Below are 25408 nucleotides of genomic sequence, written 5' to 3'. Positions count from 1 at the left end.
TCTGTGCCTCTAATATAAATGTCCCTCTGTGCCACCAATATAAATGCCCCTCTGTGCCTCCAATATATATCCCTCTGTGCCTCCAATATAAATGTCCCTCTGTGCCTCCAATATAAATAACCCTCTGTGCCTCCAATATAAATGTCCCTCTGTGCCTCCAATATAAATGTCCCTCTGTGCCTCCAATATAAATGTCCCTCTGTGCCTCCGATATAAATGTCCCCCTGTGCCTCCAATATAAATGACCCTCTGTGCCTCCAATATAAATGTCCCTCTGTGCCTCCAATATAAATGTCCCTCTGTGCCTCCAATATAAATGTCTCTCTGTGCCTCCAATATAAATGTACCTATGTGCCTCCAATATAAATGACCCTCTGTGCTTCCAATATATATCCCTCTGTGCCTCCAATATAAATGTCCCCCTGTGCCTCCAATATAAATGTCCCCCTGTGCCTCCAATATAAATGTCCCTCTGTGCCTCCAATATAAATGTCCCTCTGTGCTTCCAATATATATCCCTCTGTGCCTCCAATATAAATGTCCCCCTGTGCCTCAAATATAAATGTCCCCCTGTGCCTCCAATATATATCCCTCGGTGCCACCAATATAAATGTCCCTCGGTGCCTCCAGTATAAATGTCCCTCTGTGCCTCCAATATAAATGTCCCTCTGTGCCTCCAACATAAATGTCCCTCTGTACCTCCAACATAAATGTCCCTCTATGCCTCCAATATAAATGTCTCTCTGTGCCTCCAATATAAATGTCCCTCTGGACCTCCAGTATAAATGTCCCTCTGTGCCTCCAGTATAAATGTCCCTCTGTGCCTCCAATATAAATGTCCCTCTGTGCCTCCAGTATAAATGTCTCTCTGTGCCTCCAATACAAATGTCCCTCTGTGCCTCCAATATAAATGTCCCTCTGTGCCTCCAATATAAATGTCCCTCTGTGCCTCCAATATAAATGTCTCTCTGTGCCTCCAATATAAATGTCCCTCTGTGCCTCCAGTATAAATGTCCCTCTGTGCCTCCAGTACAAATGTCCCTCTGTGCCTCCAATATAAATGTCCCTCCGTGCCTCCAATATAAATGTCCCTCTGTGCCTCCAATATAAATGTCCCTCTGTGTCACCAATATAAATGTCCCTCTGTGCCTCCAATATAAATGTCTCTCTGTGTCTCCAATATAAATGTCCCTCTGTGCCACCAATATTAATGTCTCTCTGTGCCTCCAATATAAATGTCCCTCTGTGCCTCCAATATAAATGTCCCTCTGTGCCTCCAATATAAATGTCCCTCTGTGCCTCCAATATAAATGTCTCTCTGTGCCTCCAATATATATCCCTCTGTGCCTCCAATATAAATGTCTCTCTGTGCTTCCAATATAAATGTCCCTCTGTGCCACCAATATAAATGTCCCTCTGTGCCTCAAATATAAATGTCCCTCTGTGCTTCCAATATAAATGTCCCTCTGTGCCTCCAATATAAATGTCCCTCTGTGCCTCCAATATAAATGTCTCTCTGTGCCTCCAATATATATCCCTCTGTGCCTCCAAAACATATCCCTCTGTGCCTCCAATATAAATGTCCCTCTGTGCCTCCAACATAAATGTCTCTCTGTGTCTCCAATATAAATGTCCCTCTGTGCCTCCAATATAAATGTACCTCTGTGCCTCCAATATATATCCCTCTGTGCCTCCAATATTAATGTACCTCTGTGCCTCCAATATAAATGTCCCTCTGTGCCTCCAATATAAATGTCTCTCTGTGCCACCAATATAAATGTCCCTCTCTACCACCAATATAAATGTCCCTCTGTGCCACCAATATAAATGACCCTCTGTGCCACCAATATAAATGTCCCTCTGTGCCACCAATATAAATGTCTCTCTGTGCCTCCAATATAAATGTCCCTCTGTGCCACCAATATAAATGTCCCTCTGTGCCACCAATATAAATGTCCCTCTGTGCCACCAATATAAATGTCTCTGTGCCTCCAATATAAATGTACCTCTGTGCCTCCAATATAAATGTCCCTCTGTGCCTCCAATATAAATGTCTCTCTGTGCCACCAATATAAATGTCCCTCTGTGCCTCCAATATCAATGTCCCTCTGTGCCTCCAATATATATCCCTCTGTGCCACCAATATAAATGTCTCACTGTGCCTCCAATATAAATGTCCCTCTGTGCCTCCAATATATATCCCTCTGTGCCTCCAATATATATCCCTCTGTGCCTCCAATATATATCCCTCTGTGCCACCAATATAAATGTCTCTCTGTGCCTCCAATATAAATTTCCCTCTGTGCCTCCAATATAAATGTCCCTCTGTGCCTCCAATATATATCCCTCTGTGCCTCCAATATATATCCCTCTGTGCCTCCAATATATATCCCTCTGTGCCTCCAATATATATCCCTCTGTGCCACCAATATAAATGTCTCTCTGTGCCTCCAATATAAATGTCTCTCTGTGCCTCCAATATATATCCCTCTGTGCCTCCAATATATATCCCTCTGTGCCACCAATATAAATGTCTCTCTGTGCCTCCAATATAAATGTCCCTCTGTGCCTCTAATATAAATGTCCCTCTGTGCCTCCAATATATATCCCTCTGTGCCACCAATATAAATGTCTCTCTGTGCCTCCAATATAAATGTCCCTCTGTGCCTCCAATATAAATGTCCCTCTGTGCCACCAATATAAATGTCCCTCTGTGCCACCAATATAAATGTCTCTCTGTGCCTCCAATATAAATGTCCCTCTGTGCCTCCAATATCAATGTCCCTCTGTGTCTCCAATATAAATGTCCCTCTGTGCCACCAATATAAATGTCTCTCTGTGCCTCCAATATATATCCCTCTGTGCCACCAATATAAATGTCTCTCTGTGCCTCCAATATCAATGTCCCTCTTTGTCTCCAATATAAATGTCCCTCTGTGCCACCAATATAAATGTCTCTCTGTGCCTCCAATATATATCCCTCTGTGCCACCAATATAAATGTCCCTCTGTGCCACCAATATAAATGTCTCTCTGTGCCTCCAATATATATCCCTCTGTGCCTCCAATATATATCCCTCTGTGCCTCCAATATATATCCCTCTGTGCCTCCAATATATATCCCTCTGTGCCTCCAATATAAATGTCCCTCTGTGCCACCAATATAAATGTCCCTCTGTGCCTCCAGTATAAATGTCTCTCTGTGCCTCCAATAGAAATGTCCCTCTGTGCCTCCAATATAAATGTCTCTCTGTGCCTCCAATAGAAATGTCCCTCTGTGCCTCCAATATATATCCCTCTGTGCCACCAATATAAATGTCCCTCTGTGTCTCCAATATAAATGTCCCTCTGTGCCACCAATATAAATGTCTCTCTGTGCCTCCAATATATATCCCTCTGTGCCTCCAATATATATCCCTCTGTGCCTCCAATATATATCCCTCTGTGCCTCCAATATATATCCCTCTGTGCCTCCAATATATATCCCTCTGTGCCTCCAATATAAATGTCCCTCTGTGCCTCCAATAGAAATGTCCCTCTGTGCCACCAATATAAATGTCTCTCTGTGCCACCAATATAAATGTCTCTCTGTGCCACCAATATAAATGTCCCTCCGTGCCTCCAGTATAAATGTCCCTCTGTGCCTCCAATAGAAATGTCCCTCTGTGCCTCCAATATAAATGTCCCTCTGTGCCACCAATATAAATGTCTCTCTGTGCCTCCAATATAAATGTCCCTCTGTGCCTCCAATATATATCCCTCTGTGCCTCCAATATATATCCCTCTGTGCCTCCAATATAAATGTCCCTCTGTGCCACCAATATAAATGTCCCTCTGTGCCTCCAATAGAAATGTCCCTCTGTGCCACCAATATAAATGTCTCTCTGTGCCTCCAATAGAAATGTCCCTCTGTGCCTCCAATATAAATGTCCCTCTGTGCCTCCAATAGAAATGTCCCTCTGTGCCTCCAATATAAATGTCCCTCTGTGCCACCAATATAAATGTCTCTCTGTGCCTCCAATATAAATGTCCCTCTGTGCCTCCGATATAAATGTCCCTCTGTGCCTCCAATATAAATGTCCCTCTGTGCCACTAATATAAATGTCCCTCTGTGCCTCCAATATAAATGTCCCTCTGTGCCTCCAATATAAATGTCCCTCTGTGCCTCCAATATAAATGACCCTCTGTGCCTCCAATATAAATGTCCCTCTGTGCCTCCAATATAAATGTCCCTCTGTGCCTCCAATATAAATGTCCCTCTGTGCCTCCAATATAAATGACCCTCTGTGCCTCCAATATAAATGTCCCTCTGTGCCTCCAATATAAATGTCTCTGTGCCTCCAATATAAATGTCTCTCTGTGCCTCCAATATCAATGTCCCTCTGTGCCTCCAATATCAATGTCCCTCTGTGCCTCCAATATAAATGTCTCTCTGTGCCTCCAATATAAATGTCCCTCTGTGCCTCCAATATAAATGTCCCTCTGTGCCTCCAATATAAATGTCCCTCTGTGCCTCCAATATAAATGTCCCTCTGTGCCTCCAATATAAATGTCCCTCTGTGCCTCCAATATAAATGTCCCTCTGTGCCTCCAACATAAATGTCCCTCTGTGCCTCCAACATAAATGTCCCTCTGTGCCTCCAACATAAATGTCCCTCTGTGCCTCCAACATAAATGTCCCTCTGTGCCACCAATATAAATGTCCCTCTGTACCTCCAATATCAATGTCCCTCTGTACCTCCAACATAAATGTCCCTCTGTGCCTCCAACATAAATGTCCCTCTGTGCCACCAATATAAATGTCCCTCTGTACCTCCAATATCAATGTCCCTCTGTACCTCCAATATAAATGTCCCTCTGTGCCTCCAATATCAATGTCCCTCTGTGCCACCAATATAAATGTCCCTCTGTGCCACCAATATAAATGTCCCTCAGTTCTATGTCCCCCGATCTCTCCAATATACATGTCTCTCAGTGCCTTGACCCCGATGTTCCACCTTGCTCCTGCTTGCACACTCACCTGTATAAAAGACGTAATCAAACTTGAATTGCAGAAGTTTTCTCGTTTCCACCGGCCCACCAATAAAAACAGCAAAACAATCCTAGAGAGACAGGTATAGGATCAACGATGAGAGTAAATCTCCCTCTACACTGTCCCCATCAAACACTCCCAGGACAGGTACAGCACGGGGTTAGATACAGAGTAAAGCTCCCTCTACACTGTCTCCATCAAACACTCCCAGGACAGGTACAGCACGGGGTTCGATACAGAGTAAAGCTCCCTCTACACTGTCCCCATCAAACACTCCCAGGACAGTTACAGGACGAGGTTAGATACAGAGTAAAGCTCCCTCTACACTGTCCCCATCAAACACTCCCAGGACAGGTACAGCACGGGGTTAGATACAGAGTAAAGCTCCCTCTACACTGTCCCCATCAAACACTCCCAGGACAGGGACAGCACGGGGTTAGATACAGAGTAAAGCTCCCTCTGCACTGTCCCCATCAAACACTCCCAGGACAGGTACAGCACGGGGCTAGATACAGAGTAAAGCTCCCTCTACACTGTCCCCATCGAACACTCCCAGGACAGGTACAGCACGGGGTTAGATACAGAGTAAAGCTCCCTCTACACTGTCCCCATCAAACACTCCCAGGACAGGGACAGCACGGGGTTAGATACAGAGTAAAGCTCCCTCTGCACTGTCCCCATCAAACACTCCCAGGACAGGTACAGCACGAGATTAGATACCGAGTAAAGCTCCCTCTACACTGTCCCCATCAAACACTCCCAGGACAGGTACAGCACGGGGTTAGATACAGAGTAAAGCTCCCTCTACACTGTCCCCATCAAACACTCCCAGGACAGGTACAGCACGGGGTTAGATACAGAGTAAAGCTCCCTCTACACTGTCCCCATCAAACACTTCCAGGACAGGTACAGCACGGGGTTAGCTACTGTGGTGATACACCACTGTACTTCCCTACCATTGTACAGTTATATAATAGTTGTGTGTAACGTGGCCCTGTAATCCTGTGTATTGTACTGCAGCTCTGCAGAGACTCGGTCACTGGTAGGTAACCCGACCTGGCCACGGAGAGCTCCGCCTTAGCCACTCCCCTGGGAGTTAGTATAAGAACCCTCTTCTGGGACCGGCCCCATTCTGTCTGGGGTCATCTGTGTCGGGTAAGCCTCCCATGTAGTATATTAAAGCCTGAGTTAAAGTCTCACATGTCTTTGTGGTTCTTGACGCGCTAACACCTGAGTTAAAGTCTCACATGTCTTTGTGGTTCTTGACGCTTAGCGCATCAGCTACAGAGTAAAGCTCCCTCTACACTGTCCCCACCAAACACTCCCAGGACAGGTACAGCACGGGGTTAGATACAGAGTAAAGCTCCCTCTACACTGCCCCCATCAAACACTCCCAGGACAGGTACAGAACGGGGTTAGTGTGGTAGTATGTATTGGGGGTCATATGGGACTGGAAGCCCTAATGTCATTGGCTGACAGATCCCGGGTCCTGGTTGGCCGTTGACCTCTAGCTCCGCCCTGAAGGCGGAGTATAAGAAGCCGGAGTCCTCCCCCGCAGGCCAGTCTACTATTGAGCTGCGGGGCACCCCGCGACCGCCCCCTTCCCAGGAGGATCGGTTCCCACGCAGTGAACGCGGCAGCAGCCTTCAAGCACTGGCAGACTTGCTTCGAGGCCTACCTCAGAACGACCACCGGCCGAGTCACAGAAGACCAAAAACTACAGGTCCTGCACTCTAGGGTGAGCACGGAGATCTTCTCCCTCATCGAAGACTCGGACGATTTCCAGACGGCGTTCGCAGCACTGAAAAGTCTCTATAACCAAATCTACGCTCGCTACCAGCTCGCGACGAGACGGCAAGGTCCCGGAGAATCGATGGTCGAATTCTACGCCGCGCTGCTGATTTTGGGACGAGCCTGCAGCTGCCCTTCGGTGAACGCAAATGAACACACGGACATGTTAATGCGCGATGCTTTTGTGGCAGGTATGAATTCCTCCCAAATCCGCCAAAAACTTCTAGAAAGAGAGTCGCTAGGACTCTCAGAGGCCCGGGCCCTAGCAGCCTCCCTAGACGTGGCCGCGCGTAATACCCGCGCCTACGGCCCCGACCGCGCGGCAGCCCATTGGGCTCCGTACGTACCCGTCGCGACAAACCCACCCCCCCTCCCCCCGGACACCCCACAGGCAGGCTTGCGCGGTCCAAACGCCGAGTCGCACCGGGGGAGCCTGCTGTTATTTCTGCGGCCAGGCGAAACACCCCCGACAGCGCTGCCCGGCCCGCGCAGCTATCTGCAAGAGCTGCGGGAAAAAGGGCCATTACACGGTTGTGTGCCGGTCCCGCGAGGTCGCCGTTGTCCCGGGAGAACAGGGAGCCCTGCAAGCCGTTTACGCGCCCCAACCCCACCAGCACGCCATATACGACCCGCAGGCGCAGCCGCTCTGGGTCCCGACCACCGCGGTTCCGGGAGAACAGGGAGCCCTGCACGCCGCTTACGCTCCCCAACCCCCCCTCCCCGCGCCCCATGTATGACCCGCCGGCGCTACCGCTTTGGGTCCCGGCCACCACTCCACGGAGAAGAGGGAGTTTTGCGCGTCCCTAACGCCCCCCCACCCCGCGCCCCACGTCTGACCCGCCGGCGCCACCAACTTGGGTCCCGACCACCGCTGTCCCCGGTGAGGGAGCTCCGCGCAGTCCTAGCGCTCCCCAGCCCCCCCCCCCCCCCCAGCGCCCCATGTGCGACCCGCAGACGCCGCCATTTTGGGTCCCGGCCACCACGAGGGGAGGAAGGGCGCCGCCATCTTGGACCGCCCCAGACCTGTATGACGCGTGGGGGCGGCCATTTTGTCCATCCCCGCCGCCATCTTGTGACCCCCCAGCCACATGCGATGTATGGGGGTGGCCATTTTGTCCATCCCCGACGCCATCTTGGACGGCAACAACGGACCCCACTCCACTACTACAACCACGTCTCGCTCCAATTATGCTGGATCAAGCTCGGCCCCGAACACTCCAGACGAGGACGACAACGGTGCTAATAAACGGCCACGAGATACCATGCCTAGTCGACTCCGGGAGCACGGAGAGCTTTATCCACCCCGACACGGTAAGACGCTGTTCCTTGACCACCTATCCCAGCGCACAAAAGATTTCCCTAGCTGCAGGATCCCAGTCCATACAGATCCAAGGATTCTGCATAGTTACCCTAACGGTGCAGGGGAGGGAGTTCAAAAACTACAAACTAAACGTCCTTCCCCAACTCTGTGCCCCCACCTTGCTGGGATTAGATTTCCAATGCAATCTACAGAGCCTTACGTTCAAATTCGGCGGCCCAATACCCCCACTCACTATCTGCGGCCTCGCAACCCTCAAGGTGCAACCCCCGTCCTTGTTTGCGAACCTCACCCCGGATTGCAAACCCGTCGCCACTAGGAGCAGACGGTACAGCGCCCAGGACCGGACCTTCATTCGGTCCGAAGTCCAGCGGCTACTAAAGGAGGGCATAATCCAGGCCAGCAATAGTCCCTGGAGAGCCCAGGTGGTAGTAGTAAAGACAGGGGAGAAGCAAAGGATGGTCATAGACTATAGCCAGACCATCAACAGGTACACACAACTAGACGCGTACCCTCTCCCCCGCATATCCGACATGGTCAATCGTATTGCCCAATAGAAAGTCTTCTCCACCGTGGACCTCAAGTCCGCCTACCATCAGCACCCCATCCGCCCAAGTGACCGCACGTACACAGCCTTCGAGGCAGACGGGCGATTATACCATTTCCTACGGGTCCCTTTTGGCGTCACAAACGGGGTCTCGGTCTTCCAACGGGAGATGGACCGAATGGTTGATCAACATGGGTTGCGGGCCACGTTCCCGTATCTCGACAATGTAACCATCTGCGGCCACGACCAGCAGGACCACGACGCCAACCTCCAAAAATTCCTCCAGACCGCCAAAGCCTTGAACCTCACGTACAACGAGGACAAGTGCGTTTTTAGCACCACTACGTAGTGCGCAATGGGATAATAGGCCCCAACCCCGAACGTATGTGCGCCCTCATGGAATTTCCCCTCCCGCACTGCCCAAAATCCCTGAAACGCTGCCTGGGGTTCTTTTCATACTACGCCCAGTGGGTCCCCCAGTACGCAGACAAGGCCCGCCCCCTAATACAGACCACGACCTTCCCTCTGTCGACAGAGGCTTGCCAGGCCTTCAGCCGCATCAAAGCGGATATCGCAAAGGCCACGATGCGCGCCATTGACGAGTCCCTCCCCTTCCAGGTCGAGAGCGACGCCTCCGACGTAGCTCTAGCGGCCACCCTTAACCAAGCGGGCAGACCCGTGGCCTTTTTCTCCCGGACCCTCCACGCCTCAGAAATCCGCCACTCCTCAGTGGAAAAGGAAGCCCAAGCCATAGTGGAAGCTGTGCGACATTGGAGGCATTACCTGGCCGGCAGGAGATTCACTCTCCTCACGGACCAACGGTCAGTAGCCTTCATGTTCGATAATGCACAGCGGGGCAAAATCAAAAACGACAAGATCTTAAGGTGGAGGATCGAGCTCTCCACCTTCAACTATGAGATTTTGTATCGTCCCGGAAAGCTGAACGAGCCGTCCGATGCCCTATCCCGCGGCACATGTGCCAACGCACAAATTAACCGCCTCCAAACCCTCCACGAGGACCTCTGCCACCCGGGGGTCACTCGGTTTTTCCACTTCATCAAGTCCCGCAATCTCCCATACTCTTTAGAGGAGGTCCGTACAGTCACAAGGAACTGCCACATCTGCGTGGAATGCAAACCGCATTTTTTCAGGCCAGATGGAGCGCACCTGATTAAGGCTTCCCGCCCCTTTGAACGCCTCAGTCTCGATTTCAAAGGGCCCTCCCCTCCACCGACCGCAACGCATATTTTCTTAATGTGGTGGACGAATACTCCCGCTTCCCTTTTGCCATTCCCTGCTCTGACATGACCGCGGCCACAGTCATTAAAGCCCTGAACAGCATCTTCACGCTGTTCGGTTACCCCGCATACGTCCACAGCGACAGGGGGTCCTCTTTCATGAGTGACGAGCTGCGCCAGTTCCTGCTCAGCAAGGGCATAGCCTCAAGCAGGACGACCAGCTCCAACCCCCGGGGGAACGGGCAAGTAGAGAGGGAGAACGGCACGGTCTGGAAGGCCGTCCTACTTGCCCTACGGTCCAGGGACCTCCCAGTTTCACGGTGGCAGGAGGTCCTCCCGGACGCTCTCCACTCCATCCGGTCGTTATTATGTACGAGCACTAATCAAACGCCTCATGAGCGTCTCCTTGTCTTCCCTAAGAGGTCCTCCTCTGGAACGTCGCTGCCGACCTGGCTGGCGGCCCCAGGACCCATCCTGCTCCGAAAGCACGTGCGGGCACACAAGGCGGACCCGTTGGTCGAAAGGGTTCACCTCCTCCACGCGAACCCGCAGTACGCTTACGTGGAGTACCCCGACGGCCGACAGGACACGGTCTCCCTGCGGGATCTGGCGCCCGCCGGCAACACACACACCCCCCCGACACCATTCACCCAACACCCCCCCCCCCCTTCCTGCCACCGCCGCACCCCGCGACCGCCCCTTCCCAGGAGGATCGGTTCCCCTCCCCTCAGGCCCGACCAAGAATAAAGCCCAAGCTGAAACCGTAAGGCTCCCGGAGACGACAACACCGATACAAGCACCACCACCACCACCGCCGGGGCCGAGGCGATCGACACGGACGACCAGACCGCCCGACCTACTCGTGGCGTCGATCTAAATCAAAATATGGACTTTTCACAAGAACATTTTGCTTTTCTCCCTATACCCTCTGTAAATAGTTGAAACAGGACAAAATTGTACAATACTGTATTGCCATGTGAATGTTTTTTTTCCTCCCAGGACCAGCCCTGTAAACCCTTACCACCATACGAAGCATCACCCCGCCGGGTTCATTTTTGACAAGGGGTGAATGTGGTAGTATGTCATTGACTGACAGATCCCGGGTCCTGGTTGGCCGTTGACCTCTAGCTCCGCCCTGAAGGTGGAGTATAAGAAGCCGGAGTCCTCCCCCGCAGGCCAGTCTACTATAGAGCTGCGGGGGAACAGACACGCTTAATAAAGCCTCATCGACTTCACTCTATTCGTCTCACGGGAGTCTTTGTGCGCTACAGTTAGCTACAGAGTAAAGCTCTCTCTACACTGTCCCCATCAAACACTCCCAGGACAAGTACAGCACGGGGTTAGATACAGAGTAAATCTCCCTCCACACTGTCCCCATCAAACACTCCCAGGACAGGCACAGCACGGGGTTAGATACAGAGTAAAGCTCCCAGGCCAGGTACAGCACGGGGTTAGATACAGAGTAAAGCTCCCTCGACCCTGTCCCCATCAAACACTCCCAGGTCAAGTACAGCACGGGGTTAGATACAGAGTAAATCTCCCTCCACACTGTCCCCATCAAACACTCCCAGGACAGGCACAGCACGGGGTTAGATACAGAGTAAAGCTCCCAGGCCAGGTACAGCACGGGGTTAGATACAGAGTAAAGCTCCCTCGACCCTGTCCCCATCAAACACTCCCAGGTCAAGTACAGCACGGGGTTAGATACAGAGTAAAGTTCCCTCTACACTGCCCCCTTCAAACACTCCCTGAACAGGTACATCACTGGGTTAGGTACAGAGTAAAGCTCTCTCTACACTGCCCCCTTCAAACACTCCCTGAACAGGTACATCACGGGGTTAGATACAGAGTAAAGCTCCCTCTACACTGTCCCCATCAAACACTCCCAGGACAGGTACAACACGGGGTTAGATACAGATTAAAGCTCCCTCTACACTGTCCCCATCAAACACTCCCCGGACAGGGACAGCACGGGGTTTGATACAGAGTAAAGCTCCCTCTACACTGTCCCCATGAAACACTCCCAGGACAGGTACAGCACGGGGTTAGATACAGAGTAAAGCTCCCTCTGCACTGTCCACATCAAACACTCCCAGGACAGGTACAGCACAGGGTTAGATACAGAGTAAAGCTCCCTCTACACTGTCCCCATCAAACGCTCTCAGGACAGGTACAGCACGGGGTTAGATACAGAGTAAAGCTCCCTCTACACTGTCCCCATCAAACACTCCCAGAACAGGTACAGCACGGGGTTAGATACAGAGTAAAGCTCCCTCTACACTGTCCCCGGACGAGGGGTAGACAGAGTTCAGTACAGCAGCTAAACAGGGTGGAGCACACATATTTAGGGGGTAAATTACAGGAACAATTCACAGGTCCTGACCGAATGTGACAATAATTGAGTAGGTTCGTCCGACTGTCTCCCAGGGTTGGAATAGAACCAGGATGAGGTGATGGTGGCTGTACAAGCTCCCAATGGACCCATCTCGGGAATTCAATGACAGAGCAGGTTACACAGACGAGGTTATTTTCCTATCTGGTTAATCAATTGAAGAGCGATCTGATCAAGGTGATGAAGGTACAGAACCTTCAATTTGGAGCCAAGCCGTTGGGGGATAATATCAGGAAAGAGTTCTTTGCCTTTTATTTTATTTATTTTTGAAACTTACATGTTCCCTGGGTCTATCTGTCGCATAGGGACAGGGAAAATCTCAAACTCACGCTCTGCATAAAGCTGTTGATTCGGGGGCCGAGAGAAATTTGAAAACTGAGATTGATCGATTTTTCTGTGGGTCACGGGAATTAAGAGTTTCAGAAAACGTGTGGAAAAGGGAGATTATGGGTCGAAAATCTCCGTAATCGGCGCGATGTCCGCCGACCGGCGCCAAAAACGGCGCGAATCAGTCGGGCATCGCGCCGCCCCAAAGGTGCGGAATCCTCCGCATCTTGAGCGGCCGAGCCCTAACCTTGAGTTGCTAGGCCCGCGCCGGACTGATTTCTGCCCCGCCAGCTGGCGGGAAAGGCCTTTGGTGCCTCGCCAGCTGGCGCGGAAATGACATTGCCGGGCGGCGCATGCGTGGGAGCGTCAGCGGCCGCTCACAGCATCCCCGCGCATGCACATTGGAGGGAGTCTCTTCCGCCTCCGCCATGGTGGAGACCGTGCTGAAGGTGGAAGGAGAAGAGTGCCCTCACGGCACAGGGACGCCCGCGGATTGGTGGGCCCCGATCGCGGGCCAGGCCACCGTGGGGGCCCCCCCCCCCCCCGGGGACAGATCACCCTGCAACCCTCCCAGGACCCCGGAGCCCGCCCGTGCCGCCTTGTCCCGCCGGTAAGTGGGGTGGTTTAATCCACGCCGGCGGGACAGGCATTCGAGCAGCGGGACATCGGCCAATCCGGGCCGGAGAATCGCGGGGGGAGGGCCCACCAACCGGTGCGGCGCGATTCCCGCCCCCGCCGAATATCCGGTGCCGGAGAATTCGGCAACCGGCGGGGGGGGGGAGGGGGTCGGAGAATCTCGCTCATGATATTGATGAGCCTACATCCTACTGAGTGTCGGTGTAGGCTTAAGGGGGCTGAATGGGGTCTCCTCCTGTTCCTGTGTAACGGGCTGGAGAAGGGGCTGAATGGGGCCTCCTCCTGTTCCTGTGTAACAGGCTGGAGAAGGGGCTGAATGGGGCCTCCTCCTGTTCCCGTGTAACAGGCTGGAGAAGTGGCTGAATGGGGCCTACTCCTGTTCCTGTGTAACAGGCTGGAGAAGGGGCTGAATGGGGCCTCCTCCTGTTCCTGTGTAACGGGCTGGAGAAGGGGCTGAATGGGGCCTCCTCCTGTTCCCGTGTAACAGGCTGGAGAAGTGGCTGAATGGGGCCTACTCCTGTTCCTGTGTAACAGGCTGGAGAAGGGGCTGAATGGGGCCTCCTCCTGTTCCTGTGTAACGGGCTGGAGACGGGGCTGAATGCGGCCTCCTCCTGTTCCCGTGTAACAGGCTGGAGAAGTGGCTGAATGGGGCCTACTCCTGTTCCTGTGTAACGGGCTGGAGAAGGGGCTGAATGGGGCCTCCTCCTGTTCCTGTGTAACACGCTGGAGAAGGGGCTGAATGGGGCCTCCTCCTGTTCCTGTGTAACAGGCTGGAGAAGGGGCTGAATGGGGCCTCCTCCTGTTCCTGTGTAACAGGCTGGAGAAGGGGCTGAATGGGGCCTCCTCCTGTTCCTGTGTAACGGGCTGGAGAAGGGGCTGAATGGGGCCTCCTCCTGTTCCTGTGTAACAGTCTGGAGAGGGGGCTGAATGGGGCCTCCTCCTGTTCCTGTGTAACGGGCTGGAGAAGGGGCTGAATGGGGCCTCCTCCTGTTCCTGTGTAACAGGCTGGAGAAGGGGCTGAATGGGGCCTCCTCCTGTTCCTGTGTAACGGGCTGGAGAAGGGGCTGAATGGGGCCTCCTCCTGTTCCCGTGTAACAGGCTGGAGAAGTGGCTGAATGGGGCCTCCTCCTGTTCCTGTGTAACGGGCGGGAGAAGGGGCTGAATGGGGCCTCCTCCTGTTCCTGTGTAACACGCTGGAGAAGGGGCTGAATGGGGCCTCCTCCTGTTCCTGTGTAACAGGCTGGAGAAGGGGCTGAATGGGGCCTCCTCCTGTTCCTGTGTAACAGACTGGAGAAGGGGCTGAATGGGGCCTCCTCCTGTTCCTGTGTAACAGGCTGGAGAAGGGGCTGAATGGGGCCTCCTCCTGTTCCTGTGTAACAGACTGGAGAAGGGGCTGAATGGGGCCTCCTCCTGTTCCTGTGTAACAGGCTGGAGAAGGGGCTGAATGGGGCCTCCTCCTGTTCCTGTGTCACAGGCTGGAGAAGGGGCTGAATGGGGCCTCCTCCTGTTCCTGTGTAACAGGCTGGAGAAGGGGCCGAATGGGGCCTCCCCCTGTTCCTGTGTAACAGGCTGGAGAAGGGGCCGAATGGGGCCTCCTCCTGTTCCTGTGTAACAGGCTGGAGAAGGGGCTGAATGGGGCCTCCTCCTGTTCCTGTGTAACAGGCTGGAGAAGGGGCTGAATGGGGCCTCCTCCTGTTCCTGTGTAACAGGCTGGAGACGGGGCTGAATGGGGCCTCCTCCTGTTCCTGTGTAACAGGCTGGAGAAGGGGCTGAATGGGGCCACCTCCTGTTCCTGTGTAACAGTCTGGAGAAGGGGCTGAATGGGGCCTCCTCCTGTTCCTGTGTAACAGACTGGAGAAGGGGCTGAATGGGGCCTCCTCCTGTTCCTGTGTCACAGGCTGGAGAAGGGGCTGAATGGGGCCTCCTCCTGTTCCTGTGTAACAGGCTGGCGAAGGGGCTGAATGGGGCCTCCTCATGTTCCTGTGTAACAGGCTGGAGAAGTGGCTGAATGGGGCCTCCTCCTGTTCCTGTGTAACAGGCTGGAGAAGGGGCTGAATGGGGCCTCCTCGTGTTCCTGTGTAACAGGCTGGAGAAGGGGCCGAATGGGGCCTCCTCCTGTTCCTGTGTAACAGGCTGGAGAAGGTGCTGAATGGGGCCTCCTCCTGTTCCTGTGTAACAGGCTGGAGAAGGGGCTGAATGGGGCCTCCTCCTGTTCCTGTGTAACAGGCTGGAGAAGGGGCTGAATGGGGCATCCTCCTGTTCCTGTGTAACAGGCTGGAGAAGGGGCTGAATGGGGCCTCCTCCTGTTCCTGTGTAACAGACTGGAGAAGGGGCTGAATGGGGCCTCCTCCTGTTCCTGTGTAACAGACTGGAGAAGGGGCTGAATGGGGCCTCCTCCTGTTCCTGTGTAACAGACTGGAGAAGGGGCTGAATGGGGCCTCCTCCTGTTCCTGTGTCACAGGCTGGAGAAGGGGCTGAATGGGGCCTCCTCCTGTTCCTGTGTAACAGGCTGGAGAAGGGGCTGAATGGGGCCTCCTCCTGTTCCTGTGTAACAGGCTGGAGAAGGGGCTGAATGGGGCCTCCTCCTGTTCCTGTGTAACAGGCTGGAGAAGGGGCTGAATGGGGCCTCCTGTTCCTGTGTAACAGGCTGGAGAAGGGGCTGAATGGGGCCTCCTCCTGTTCCTGTGTCACAGGCTGGAGAAGGGGCTGAATGGGGCCTCCTCCTGTTCCTGTGTAACAGGCTGGAGAAGGGGCTGAATGGGGCATCCTCCTGTTCCTGTGTAACAGGCTGGAGAAGGGGCTGAATGGGGCCTCCTCCTGTTCCTGTGTAACAGGCTGGAGAAGGGTCTGAATGGGGCCTCCTCCTGTTCCTGTGTAACAGGCTGGAGAAGGGGCTGAATGGGGCCTCCTCCTGTTCCTGTGTCACAGGCTGGAGAAGGTAGCGGGATGGGGCCTCCTCCTGTTCCTGTGTAACAGGCTGGAGAAGGGGCTGAATGGGGCCTCCTCCTGTTCCTGTGTAACCGGCTGGAGAAGGGGCTGAATGGGGCCTCCTCCTGTTCCTGTGTAACAGGCTGGAGAAGGGGCTGAATGGGGCCTCCTCCTGTCCTGTGTAACAGGCTGGAGAAGGGGCTGAATGGGGCCTCCTCCTTTTCCTGTGTAACAGGCTGGAGACGGGGCTGAATGGGGCCTCCTCCTGTTCCTGTGTAACAGACTGGAGAAGGGGCTGAATGGGGCCTCCTCCTGTTCCTGTGTAACAGGCTGGAGAAGGGGCTGAATGGGGCCTCCTCCTGTTCCTGTGTAACAGGCTGGAGAAGGGGCCGAATGGGGCCTCCTCCTGTTCCTGTGTAACAGGCTGGAGAAGGGGCTGAATGGGGCCTCCTCCTGTTCCTGTGTAACAGGCTGGAGAAGGGGCTGAATGGGGCCTCCTCCTGTTCCTGTGTAACAGGCTGGAGAAGGGGCTGAATGGGGCCTCCTCCTGTTCCTGTGTAACAGGCTGGAGAAGGGGCTGAATGGGGCCTCCTCCTGTTCCTGTGTAACAGGCTGGAGAAGGGGCTGAATGGGGCCTCCTCCTGTTCCTGTGTAACAGGCTGGAGAAGGGGCTGAATGGGGCATCCTCCTGTTCCTGTGTAACAGGCTGGAGAAGGGGCTGAATGGGGCCTCCTCCTGTTCCCGTGTAACAGGCTGGAGAAGTGGCTGAATGGGGCCTACTCCTGTTCCTGTGTAACAGGCTGGAGAAGTGGCTGAATGGGGCCTACTCCTGTTCCTGTGTAACAGGCTGGAGAAGGGGCTGAATGGGGCCTCCTCCTGTTCCTGTGTAACGGGCTGGAGAAGGGGCTGACTGGGGCCTCCTCCTGTTCCTGTGTAACAGGCTGGAGAAGTGGCTGAATGGGGCCTACTCCTGTTCCTGTGTAACGGGCTGGAGAAGGGGCTGAATGGGGCCTCCTCCTGTTCCTGTGTAACGGGCTGGAGAAGGGGCTGAATGGGGCCTCCTCCTGTTCCTGTGTAACAGGCTGGAGAAGGGGCTGAATGGGGCCTCCTCCTGTTCCTGTGTAACAGGCTGGAGAAGGGGCTGAATGGGGCCTCCTCCTGTTCCTGTGTAACAGGCTGGAGAAGGGGCTGAATGGGGCCTCCTCCTGTTCCTGTGTAACGGGCTGGAGAAGGGGCTGAATGGGGCCTCCTCCTGTTCCTGTGTAACGGGCTGGAGAAGGGGCTGAATGGGGCCTCCTCCTGTTCCTGTGTAACAGGCTGGAGAAGGGGCTGAATGGGGCCTCCTCCTGTTCCTGTGTAACGGGCTGGAGAAGGGGCTGAATGGGGCCTCCTCCTGTTCCCGTGTAACAGGCTGGAGAAGTGGCTGAATGGGGCCTCCTCCTGTTCCTGTGTAACGGGCTGGAGAAGGGGCTGAATGGGGCCTCCTCCTGTTCCCGTGTAACAGGCTGGAGAAGGGGCTGAATGGGGCCTCCTCCTGTTCCTGTGTAACGGGCTGGAGAAGGGGCTGAATGGGGCCTCCTCCTGTTCCTGTGTAACGGGCTGGAGAAGGGGCTGAATGGGGCCTCCTCCTGTTCCTGTGTAACGGGCTGGAGAAGGGGCTGAATGGGGCCTCCTCCTGTTCCTGTGTAACGGGCTGGAGAAGGGGCTGAATGGGGCCTCCTCCTGTTCCTGTGTAACGGGCTGGAGAAGGGGCTGAATGGGGCCTCCTCCTGTTCCTGTGTAACAGGCTGAAGAAGGGGCTGAATGGGGCCTCCTCCTGTTCCTGTGTAACAGGCTGGAGAAGGGGCTAAATGGGGCCTCCTCCTGTTCCTGTGTAACAGGCTGGAGAAGGGGCTGAATGGGGCCTCCTCCTGTTCCTGTGTAACAGGCTGGAGAAGGGGCTGAATGGGGCCTCCTCCTGTTCCTGTGTAACAGGCTGGAAAAGGGGCTGAATGGGGCCTCCTCCTGTTCCTGTGTAACAGGCTGGAGACGGGGCTGAATGGGGCCTCCTCCTGTTCCTGTGTAACAGACTGGAAAAGGGGCTGAATGGGGCCTCCTCCTGTTCCTGTGTAACAGGCTGGAGACGGGGCTGAATGGGGCCTCCTCCTGTTCCTGTGTAACAGACTGGAGAAGGGGTTGAATGGGGCCTCCTCCTGTTCCTGTGTAACAGGCTGGAGAAGGGGCTGAATGGGGCCTCCTCCTGTTCCTGTGTCACAGGCTGGAGAAGGGGTTGAATGGGGCCTCCTCCTGTTCCTGTGTCACAGGCTGGAGAAGGGGCTGAATGGGGCCTCCTCCTGTTCCTGTGTAACAGGCTGGAGAAGGGGCCGAATGGGGCCTCCTCCTGTTCCTGTGTAACAGGCTGGAGAAGGGGCCGAATGGGGCCTCCTCCTGTTCCTGTGTAACAGGCTGGAGAAGGGGCTGAATGGGGCCTCCTCCTGTTCCTGTGTAACAGGCTGGAGACGGGGCTGAATGGTGCCTCCTCCTGTTCCTGTGTAACAGGCTGGAGAAGGGGCTGAATGGGGCCTCCTCCTGTTCCTGTGTAACAGTCTGGAGAAGGGGCTGAATGGGGCCTCCTCCTGTTCCTGTGTTAATGGCTGGAGAAGGGGCTGAATGGGGCCTCCTCCTGTTCCTGTGTCACAGGCTGGAGAAGGGGCTGAATGGGGCCTCCTCCTGTTCCTGTGTAACAGGCTGGAGAAGGGGCTGAATGGGGCCTCCTCCTGTTCTTGTGTAACAGGCTGGAGAAGTGGCTGAATGGGGCCTCCTCCTGTTCCTGTGGAACAGGCTGGAGAAGGGGCTGAATGGGGCCTCCTCCTGTTCCTGTATAACAGGCTGGAGAAGGGGCCGAATGGGGCCTCTTCCTGTTCCTGTGTAACAGGCTGGAGAAGGGGCCGAATGGGGCCTCCTCCTGTTCCTGTATAACAGGCTGGAGAAGGGGCCGAATGGGGCCTCTTCCTGTTCCTGTGTAACAGACTGGAGAAGGGGCCGAATGGGGCCTCCTCCTGTTCCTGTGTCACAGGCTGGAGAAGGGGCCGAATGGGGCCTCCTCCTGTTCCTGTGTAACAGACTGGAGAAGGGGCTGAATGGGGCCTCCTCCTGTTCCTGTGTAACAGACTGGAGAAGGGGCTGAATGGGGCCTCCTCCTGTTCCTGTGTCACAGGCTGGAGAAGGGGCCGAATGGGGCCTCCTCCTGTTCCTGTATAACAGGCTGGAGAAGGGGCCGAATGGGGCCTCTTCCTGTTCCTGTGTAACAGACTGGAGAAGGGGCCGAATGGGGCCTCCTCCTGTTCCTGTGTCACAGGCTGGAGAAGGGGCCGAATGGGGCCTCCTCCTGTTCCTGTGTAACAGACTGGAGAAGGGGCTGAATGGGGCCTCCTCCTGTTCCTGTGTAACAGACTGGAGAAGGGGCTGAATGGGGCCTCCTCCTGTTCCTGTGTCACAGGCTGGAGAAGGTAGCGGGATGGGGCCTCCTCCTGTTCCTGTGTAACAGGCTGGAGAAGGGGCTGAATGGGGCCTCCTCCTGTTCCTGTGTAACCGGCTGGAGAAGGGGCTGAATGGGGCCTCCTCCTGTTCCTGTGTAACAGGCTGGAGAAGGGACTGAATGGGGCCTCCTCCTGTCCTGTGTAACAGGCTGGAGAAGGGGCTGAATGGGGCCTCCTCCTTTTCCTGTGTAACAGGCTGGAGACGGGGCTGAATGGGGCCTCCTCCTGTTCCTGTGTAACAGACTGGAGAAGGGGCTGAATGGGGCCTCCTCCTGTTCCTGTGTAACAGGCTGGAGAAGGGGCTGAATGGGGCCTCCTCCTGTTCCTGTGTAACAGGCTGGAGAAGGGGCCGAATGGGGCCTCCTCCTGTTCCTGTGTAACAGGCTGGAGAAGGGGCTGAATGGGGCCTCCTCCTGTTCCTGTGTAACAGGCTGGAGAAGGGGCTGAATGGGGCCTCCTCCTGTTCCTGTGTAACAGGCTGGAGAAGGGGCTGAATGGGGCCTCCTCCTGTTCCTGTGTAACAGGCTGGAGAAGGGGCTGAATGGGGCCTCCTCCTGTTCCTGTGTAACAGGCTGGAGAAGGGGCTGAATGGGGCCTCCTCCTGTTCCTGTGTAACAGGCTGGAGAAGGGGCTGAATGGGGCATCCTCCTGTTCCTGTGTAACAGGCTGGAGAAGGGGCTGAATGGGGCCTCCTCCTGTTCCCGTGTAACAGGCTGGAGAAGTGGCTGAATGGGGCCTACTCCTGTTCCTGTGTAACAGGCTGGAGAAGTGGCTGAATGGGGCCTACTCCTGTTCCTGTGTAACAGGCTGGAGAAGGGGCTGAATGGGGCCTCCTCCTGTTCCTGTGTAACGGGCTGGAGAAGGGGCTGACTGGGGCCTCCTCCTGTTCCTGTGTAACAGGCTGGAGAAGTGGCTGAATGGGGCCTACTCCTGTTCCTGTGTAACGGGCTGGAGAAGGGGCTGAATGGGGCCTCCTCCTGTTCCTGTGTAACGGGCTGGAGAAGGGGCTGAATGGGGCCTCCTCCTGTTCCTGTGTAACAGGCTGGAGAAGGGGCTGAATGGGGCCTCCTCCTGTTCCTGTGTAACAGGCTGGAGAAGGGGCTGAATGGGGCCTCCTCCTGTTCCTGTGTAACAGGCTGGAGAAGGGGCTGAATGGGGCCTCCTCCTGTTCCTGTGTAACGGGCTGGAGAAGGGGCTGAATGGGGCCTCCTCCTGTTCCTGTGTAACGGGCTGGAGAAGGGGCTGAATGGGGCCTCCTCCTGTTCCTGTGTAACAGGCTGGAGAAGGGGCTGAATGGGGCCTCCTCCTGTTCCTGTGTAACGGGCTGGAGAAGGGGCTGAATGGGGCCTCCTCCTGTTCCCGTGTAACAGGCTGGAGAAGTGGCTGAATGGGGCCTCCTCCTGTTCCTGTGTAACGGGCTGGAGAAGGGGCTGAATGGGGCCTCCTCCTGTTCCCGTGTAACAGGCTGGAGAAGGGGCTGAATGGGGCCTCCTCCTGTTCCTGTGTAACGGGCTGGAGAAGGGGCTGAATGGGGCCTCCTCCTGTTCCTGTGTAACGGGCTGGAGAAGGGGCTGAATGGGGCCTCCTCCTGTTCCTGTGTAACGGGCTGGAGAAGTGGCTGAATGGGGCCTCCTCCTGTTCCTGTGTAACGGGCTGAAGAAGGGGCTGAATGGGGCCTCCTCCTGTTCCTGTGTAACGGGCTGGAGAAGGGGCTGAATGGGGCCTCCTCCTGTTCCTGTGTAACAGGCTGAAGAAGGGGCTGAATGGGGCCTCCTCCTGTTCCTGTGTAACAGGCTGGAGAAGGGGCTAAATGGGGCCTCCTCCTGTTCCTGTGTAACAGGCTGGAGAAGGGGCTGAATGGGGCCTCCTCCTGTTCCTGTGTAACAGGCTGGAGAAGGGGCTGAATGGGGCCTCCTCCTGTTCCTGTGTAACAGGCTGGAAAAGGGGCTGAATGGGGCCTCCTCCTGTTCCTGTGTAACAGGCTGGAGACGGGGCTGAATGGGGCCTCCTCCTGTTCCTGTGTAACAGACTGGAAAAGGGGCTGAATGGGGCCTCCTCCTGTTCCTGTGTAACAGGCTGGAGACGGGGCTGAATGGGGCCTCCTCCTGTTCCTGTGTAACAGACTGGAGAAGGGGTTGAATGGGGCCTCCTCCTGTTCCTGTGTAACAGGCTGGAGAAGGGGCTGAATGGGGCCTCCTCCTGTTCCTGTGTCACAGGCTGGAGAAGGGGTTGAATGGGGCCTCCTCCTGTTCCTGTGTCACAGGCTGGAGAAGGGGCTGAATGGGGCCTCCTCCTGTTCCTGTGTAACAGGCTGGAGAAGGGGCCGAATGGGGCCTCCTCCTGTTCCTGTGTAACAGGCTGGAGAAGGGGCCGAATGGGGCCTCCTCCTGTTCCTGTGTAACAGGCTGGAGAAGGGGCTGAATGGGGCCTCCTCCTGTTCCTGTGTAACAGGCTGGAGACGGGGCTGAATGGTGCCTCCTCCTGTTCCTGTGTAACAGGCTGGAGAAGGGGCTGAATGGGGCCTCCTCCTGTTCCTGTGTAACAGTCTGGAGAAGGGGCTGAATGGGGCCTCCTCCTGTTCCTGTGTTAATGGCTGGAGAAGGGGCTGAATGGGGCCTCCTCCTGTTCCTGTGTCACAGGCTGGAGAAGGGGCTGAATGGGGCCTCCTCCTGTTCCTGTGTAACAGGCTGGAGAAGGGGCTGAATGGGGCCTCCTCCTGTTCTTGTGTAACAGGCTGGAGAAGTGGCTGAATGGGGCCTCCTCCTGTTCCTGTGTAACAGGCTGGAGAAGGGGCTGAATGGGGCCTCCTCCTGTTCCTGTATAACAGGCTGGAGAAGGGGCCGAATGGGGCCTCTTCCTGTTCCTGTGTAACAGGCTGGAGAAGGGGCCGAATGGGGCCTCCTCCTGTTCCTGTATAACAGGCTGGAGAAGGGGCCGAATGGGGCCTCTTCCTGTTCCTGTGTAACAGACTGGAGAAGGGGCCGAATGGGGCCTCCTCCTGTTCCTGTGTCACAGGCTGGAGAAGGGGCCGAATGGGGCCTCCTCCTGTTCCTGTGTAACAGACTGGAGAAGGGGCTGAATGGGGCCTCCTCCTGTTCCTGTGTAACAGACTGGAGAAGGGGCTGAATGGGGCCTCCTCCTGTTCCTGTGTCACAGGCTGGAGAAGGGGCTGAATGGGGCCTCCTCCTGTTCCTGTGTAACAGACTGGAGAAGGGGCTGAATGGGGCCTCCTCCTGTTCCTGTGTAACAGGCTGGAGAAGGGGCTGAATGGGGCCTCCTCCTGTTCCTGTGTAACAGGCTGGAGAAGGGGCTGAATGGGGCCTCCTCCTGTTCCTGTGTAACAGGCTGGAGAAGGGGCTGAATGGGGCCTCCTCCTGTTCCTGTATAACAGGCTGGAGAAGGGGCCGAATGGGGCCTCCTCCTGTTCCTGTGTAACAGGCTGGAGAAGGGGCTGAATGGGGCCTCCTCCTGTTCCTGTGTAACAGGCTGGAGAAGGGGCCGAATGGGGCCTCCTCCTGTTCCTGTGTAACAGGCTGGAGAAGGGGCTGAATGGGGCATCCTCCTGTTCCTGTGTAACAGGCTGGAGAAGGGGCTGAATGGGGCCTCCTCCTGTTCCTGTGTAACAGGCTGGAGAAGGGGCTGAATGGGGCATCCTCCTGTTCCTGTGTAACAGGCTGGAGAAGGGGCTGAATGGGGCCTCCTCCTGTTCCTGTGTAACAGGCTGGAGAAGGGACTGAATGGGGCCTCCTGTTCCTGTGTAACAGGCTGGAGAAGGGGCTGAATGGGGCCTCCTGTTCCTGTGTAACAGGCTGGAGAAGGGACTGAATGGGGCCTCCTCCTGTTCCTGTGTAACAGGCTGGAGAAGGGGCTGAATGGGGCATCCTCCTGTTCCTGTGTAACAGGCTGGAGAAGGGGCCGAATGGGGCCTCCTCCTGTTCCTGTGTAACAGGCTGGAGAAGGGGCTGAATGGGGCCTCCTCCTGTTCCTGTGTAACAGGCTGGAGACGGGGCTGAATGGTGCCTCCTCCTGTTCCTGTGTAACAGGCTGGAGAAGGGGCTGAATGGGGCCTCCTCCTGTTCCTGTGTAACAGTCTGGAGAAGGGGCTGAATGGGGCCTCCTCCTGTTCCTGTGTTAATGGCTGGAGAAGGGGCTGAATGGGGCCTCCTCCTGTTCCTGTGTCACAGGCTGGAGAAGGGGCTGAATGGGGCCTCCTCCTGTTCCTGTGTAACAGGCTGGAGAAGGGGCTGAATGGGGCCTCCTCCTGTTCTTGTGTAACAGGCTGGAGAAGTGGCTGAATGGGGCCTCCTCCTGTTCCTGTGTAACAGGCTGGAGAAGGGGCTGAATGGGGCCTCCTCCTGTTCCTGTATAACAGGCTGGAGAAGGGGCCGAATGGGGCCTCTTCCTGTTCCTGTGTAACAGGCTGGAGAAGGGGCCGAATGGGGCCTCCTCCTGTTCCTGTATAACAGGCTGGAGAAGGGGCCGAATGGGGCCTCTTCCTGTTCCTGTGTAACAGACTGGAGAAGGGGCCGAATGGGGCCTCCTCCTGTTCCTGTGTCACAGGCTGGAGAAGGGGCCGAATGGGGCCTCCTCCTGTTCCTGTGTAACAGACTGGAGAAGGGGCTGAATGGGGCCTCCTCCTGTTCCTGTGTAACAGACTGGAGAAGGGGCTGAATGGGGCCTCCTCCTGTTCCTGTGTCACAGGCTGGAGAAGGGGCTGAATGGGGCCTCCTCCTGTTCCTGTGTAACAGACTGGAGAAGGGGCTGAATGGGGCCTCCTCCTGTTCCTGTGTAACAGGCTGGAGAAGGGGCTGAATGGGGCCTCCTCCTGTTCCTGTGTAACAGGCTGGAGAAGGGGCTGAATGGGGCCTCCTCCTGTTCCTGTGTAACAGGCTGGAGAAGGGGCTGAATGGGGCCTCCTCCTGTTCCTGTATAACAGGCTGGAGAAGGGGCCGAATGGGGCCTCCTCCTGTTCCTGTGTAACAGGCTGGAGAAGGGGCTGAATGGGGCCTCCTCCTGTTCCTGTGTAACAGGCTGGAGAAGGGGCCGAATGGGGCCTCCTCCTGTTCCTGTGTAACAGGCTGGAGAAGGGGCTGAATGGGGCATCCTCCTGTTCCTGTGTAACAGGCTGGAGAAGGGGCTGAATGGGGCCTCCTCCTGTTCCTGTGTAACAGGCTGGAGAAGGGGCTGAATGGGGCATCCTCCTGTTCCTGTGTAACAGGCTGGAGAAGGGGCTGAATGGGGCCTCCTCCTGTTCCTGTGTAACAGGCTGGAGAAGGGACTGAATGGGGCCTCCTGTTCCTGTGTAACAGGCTGGAGAAGGGGCTGAATGGGGCCTCCTGTTCCTGTGTAACAGGCTGGAGAAGGGACTGAATGGGGCCTCCTCCTGTTCCTGTGTAACAGGCTGGAGAAGGGGCTGAATGGGGCATCCTCCTGTTCCTGTGTAACAGGCTGGAGAAGGGGCTGAATGGGGCCTCCTCCTGTTCCTGTGTAACAGGCTGGAGAAGGGGCTGAATGGGGCCTTCTGTTCCTGTGTAACAGGCTGGAGAAGGGGCTGAATGGGGCCTCCTCCTGTTCCTGTGTAACAGGCTGGAGAAGGGGCTGAACGGGGCCTCCTGTTCGTGTGTAACGGGCTGGAGAAGGGTCTGAATGGGGCCTCCTCCTGTTCCTGTGTCACAGGCTGGA

At 55.5% G+C, this 25408-nt stretch overlaps 1 protein-coding gene across 1 annotated transcript in view; it reads right to left on the bottom strand.

Annotated features, from left to right (window-relative positions):
- Window positions 1–25408, bottom strand: part of LOC140410106 (aldehyde dehydrogenase family 3 member B1-like) — a 525125-nt gene that overhangs the window by 471462 nt on the left and 28255 nt on the right. Inside the window, exon 5 of the mRNA XM_072498045.1 lies at window positions 5020–5101. Within this exon, the coding sequence (XP_072354146.1) occupies window positions 5020–5101 (82 nt within the window). The remainder of the gene's footprint in view (window positions 1–5019; window positions 5102–25408) is intronic.

Source organism: Scyliorhinus torazame, chromosome 4 (genome assembly GCF_047496885.1).
Source record: "Scyliorhinus torazame isolate Kashiwa2021f chromosome 4, sScyTor2.1, whole genome shotgun sequence".
Classification (NCBI taxonomy): Eukaryota; Metazoa; Chordata; class Chondrichthyes; order Carcharhiniformes; family Scyliorhinidae; genus Scyliorhinus; species Scyliorhinus torazame.
The sequence above is the reverse complement of the archived record's forward strand: the minus strand, read 5'-3'. Positions and strand labels throughout refer to the sequence as shown.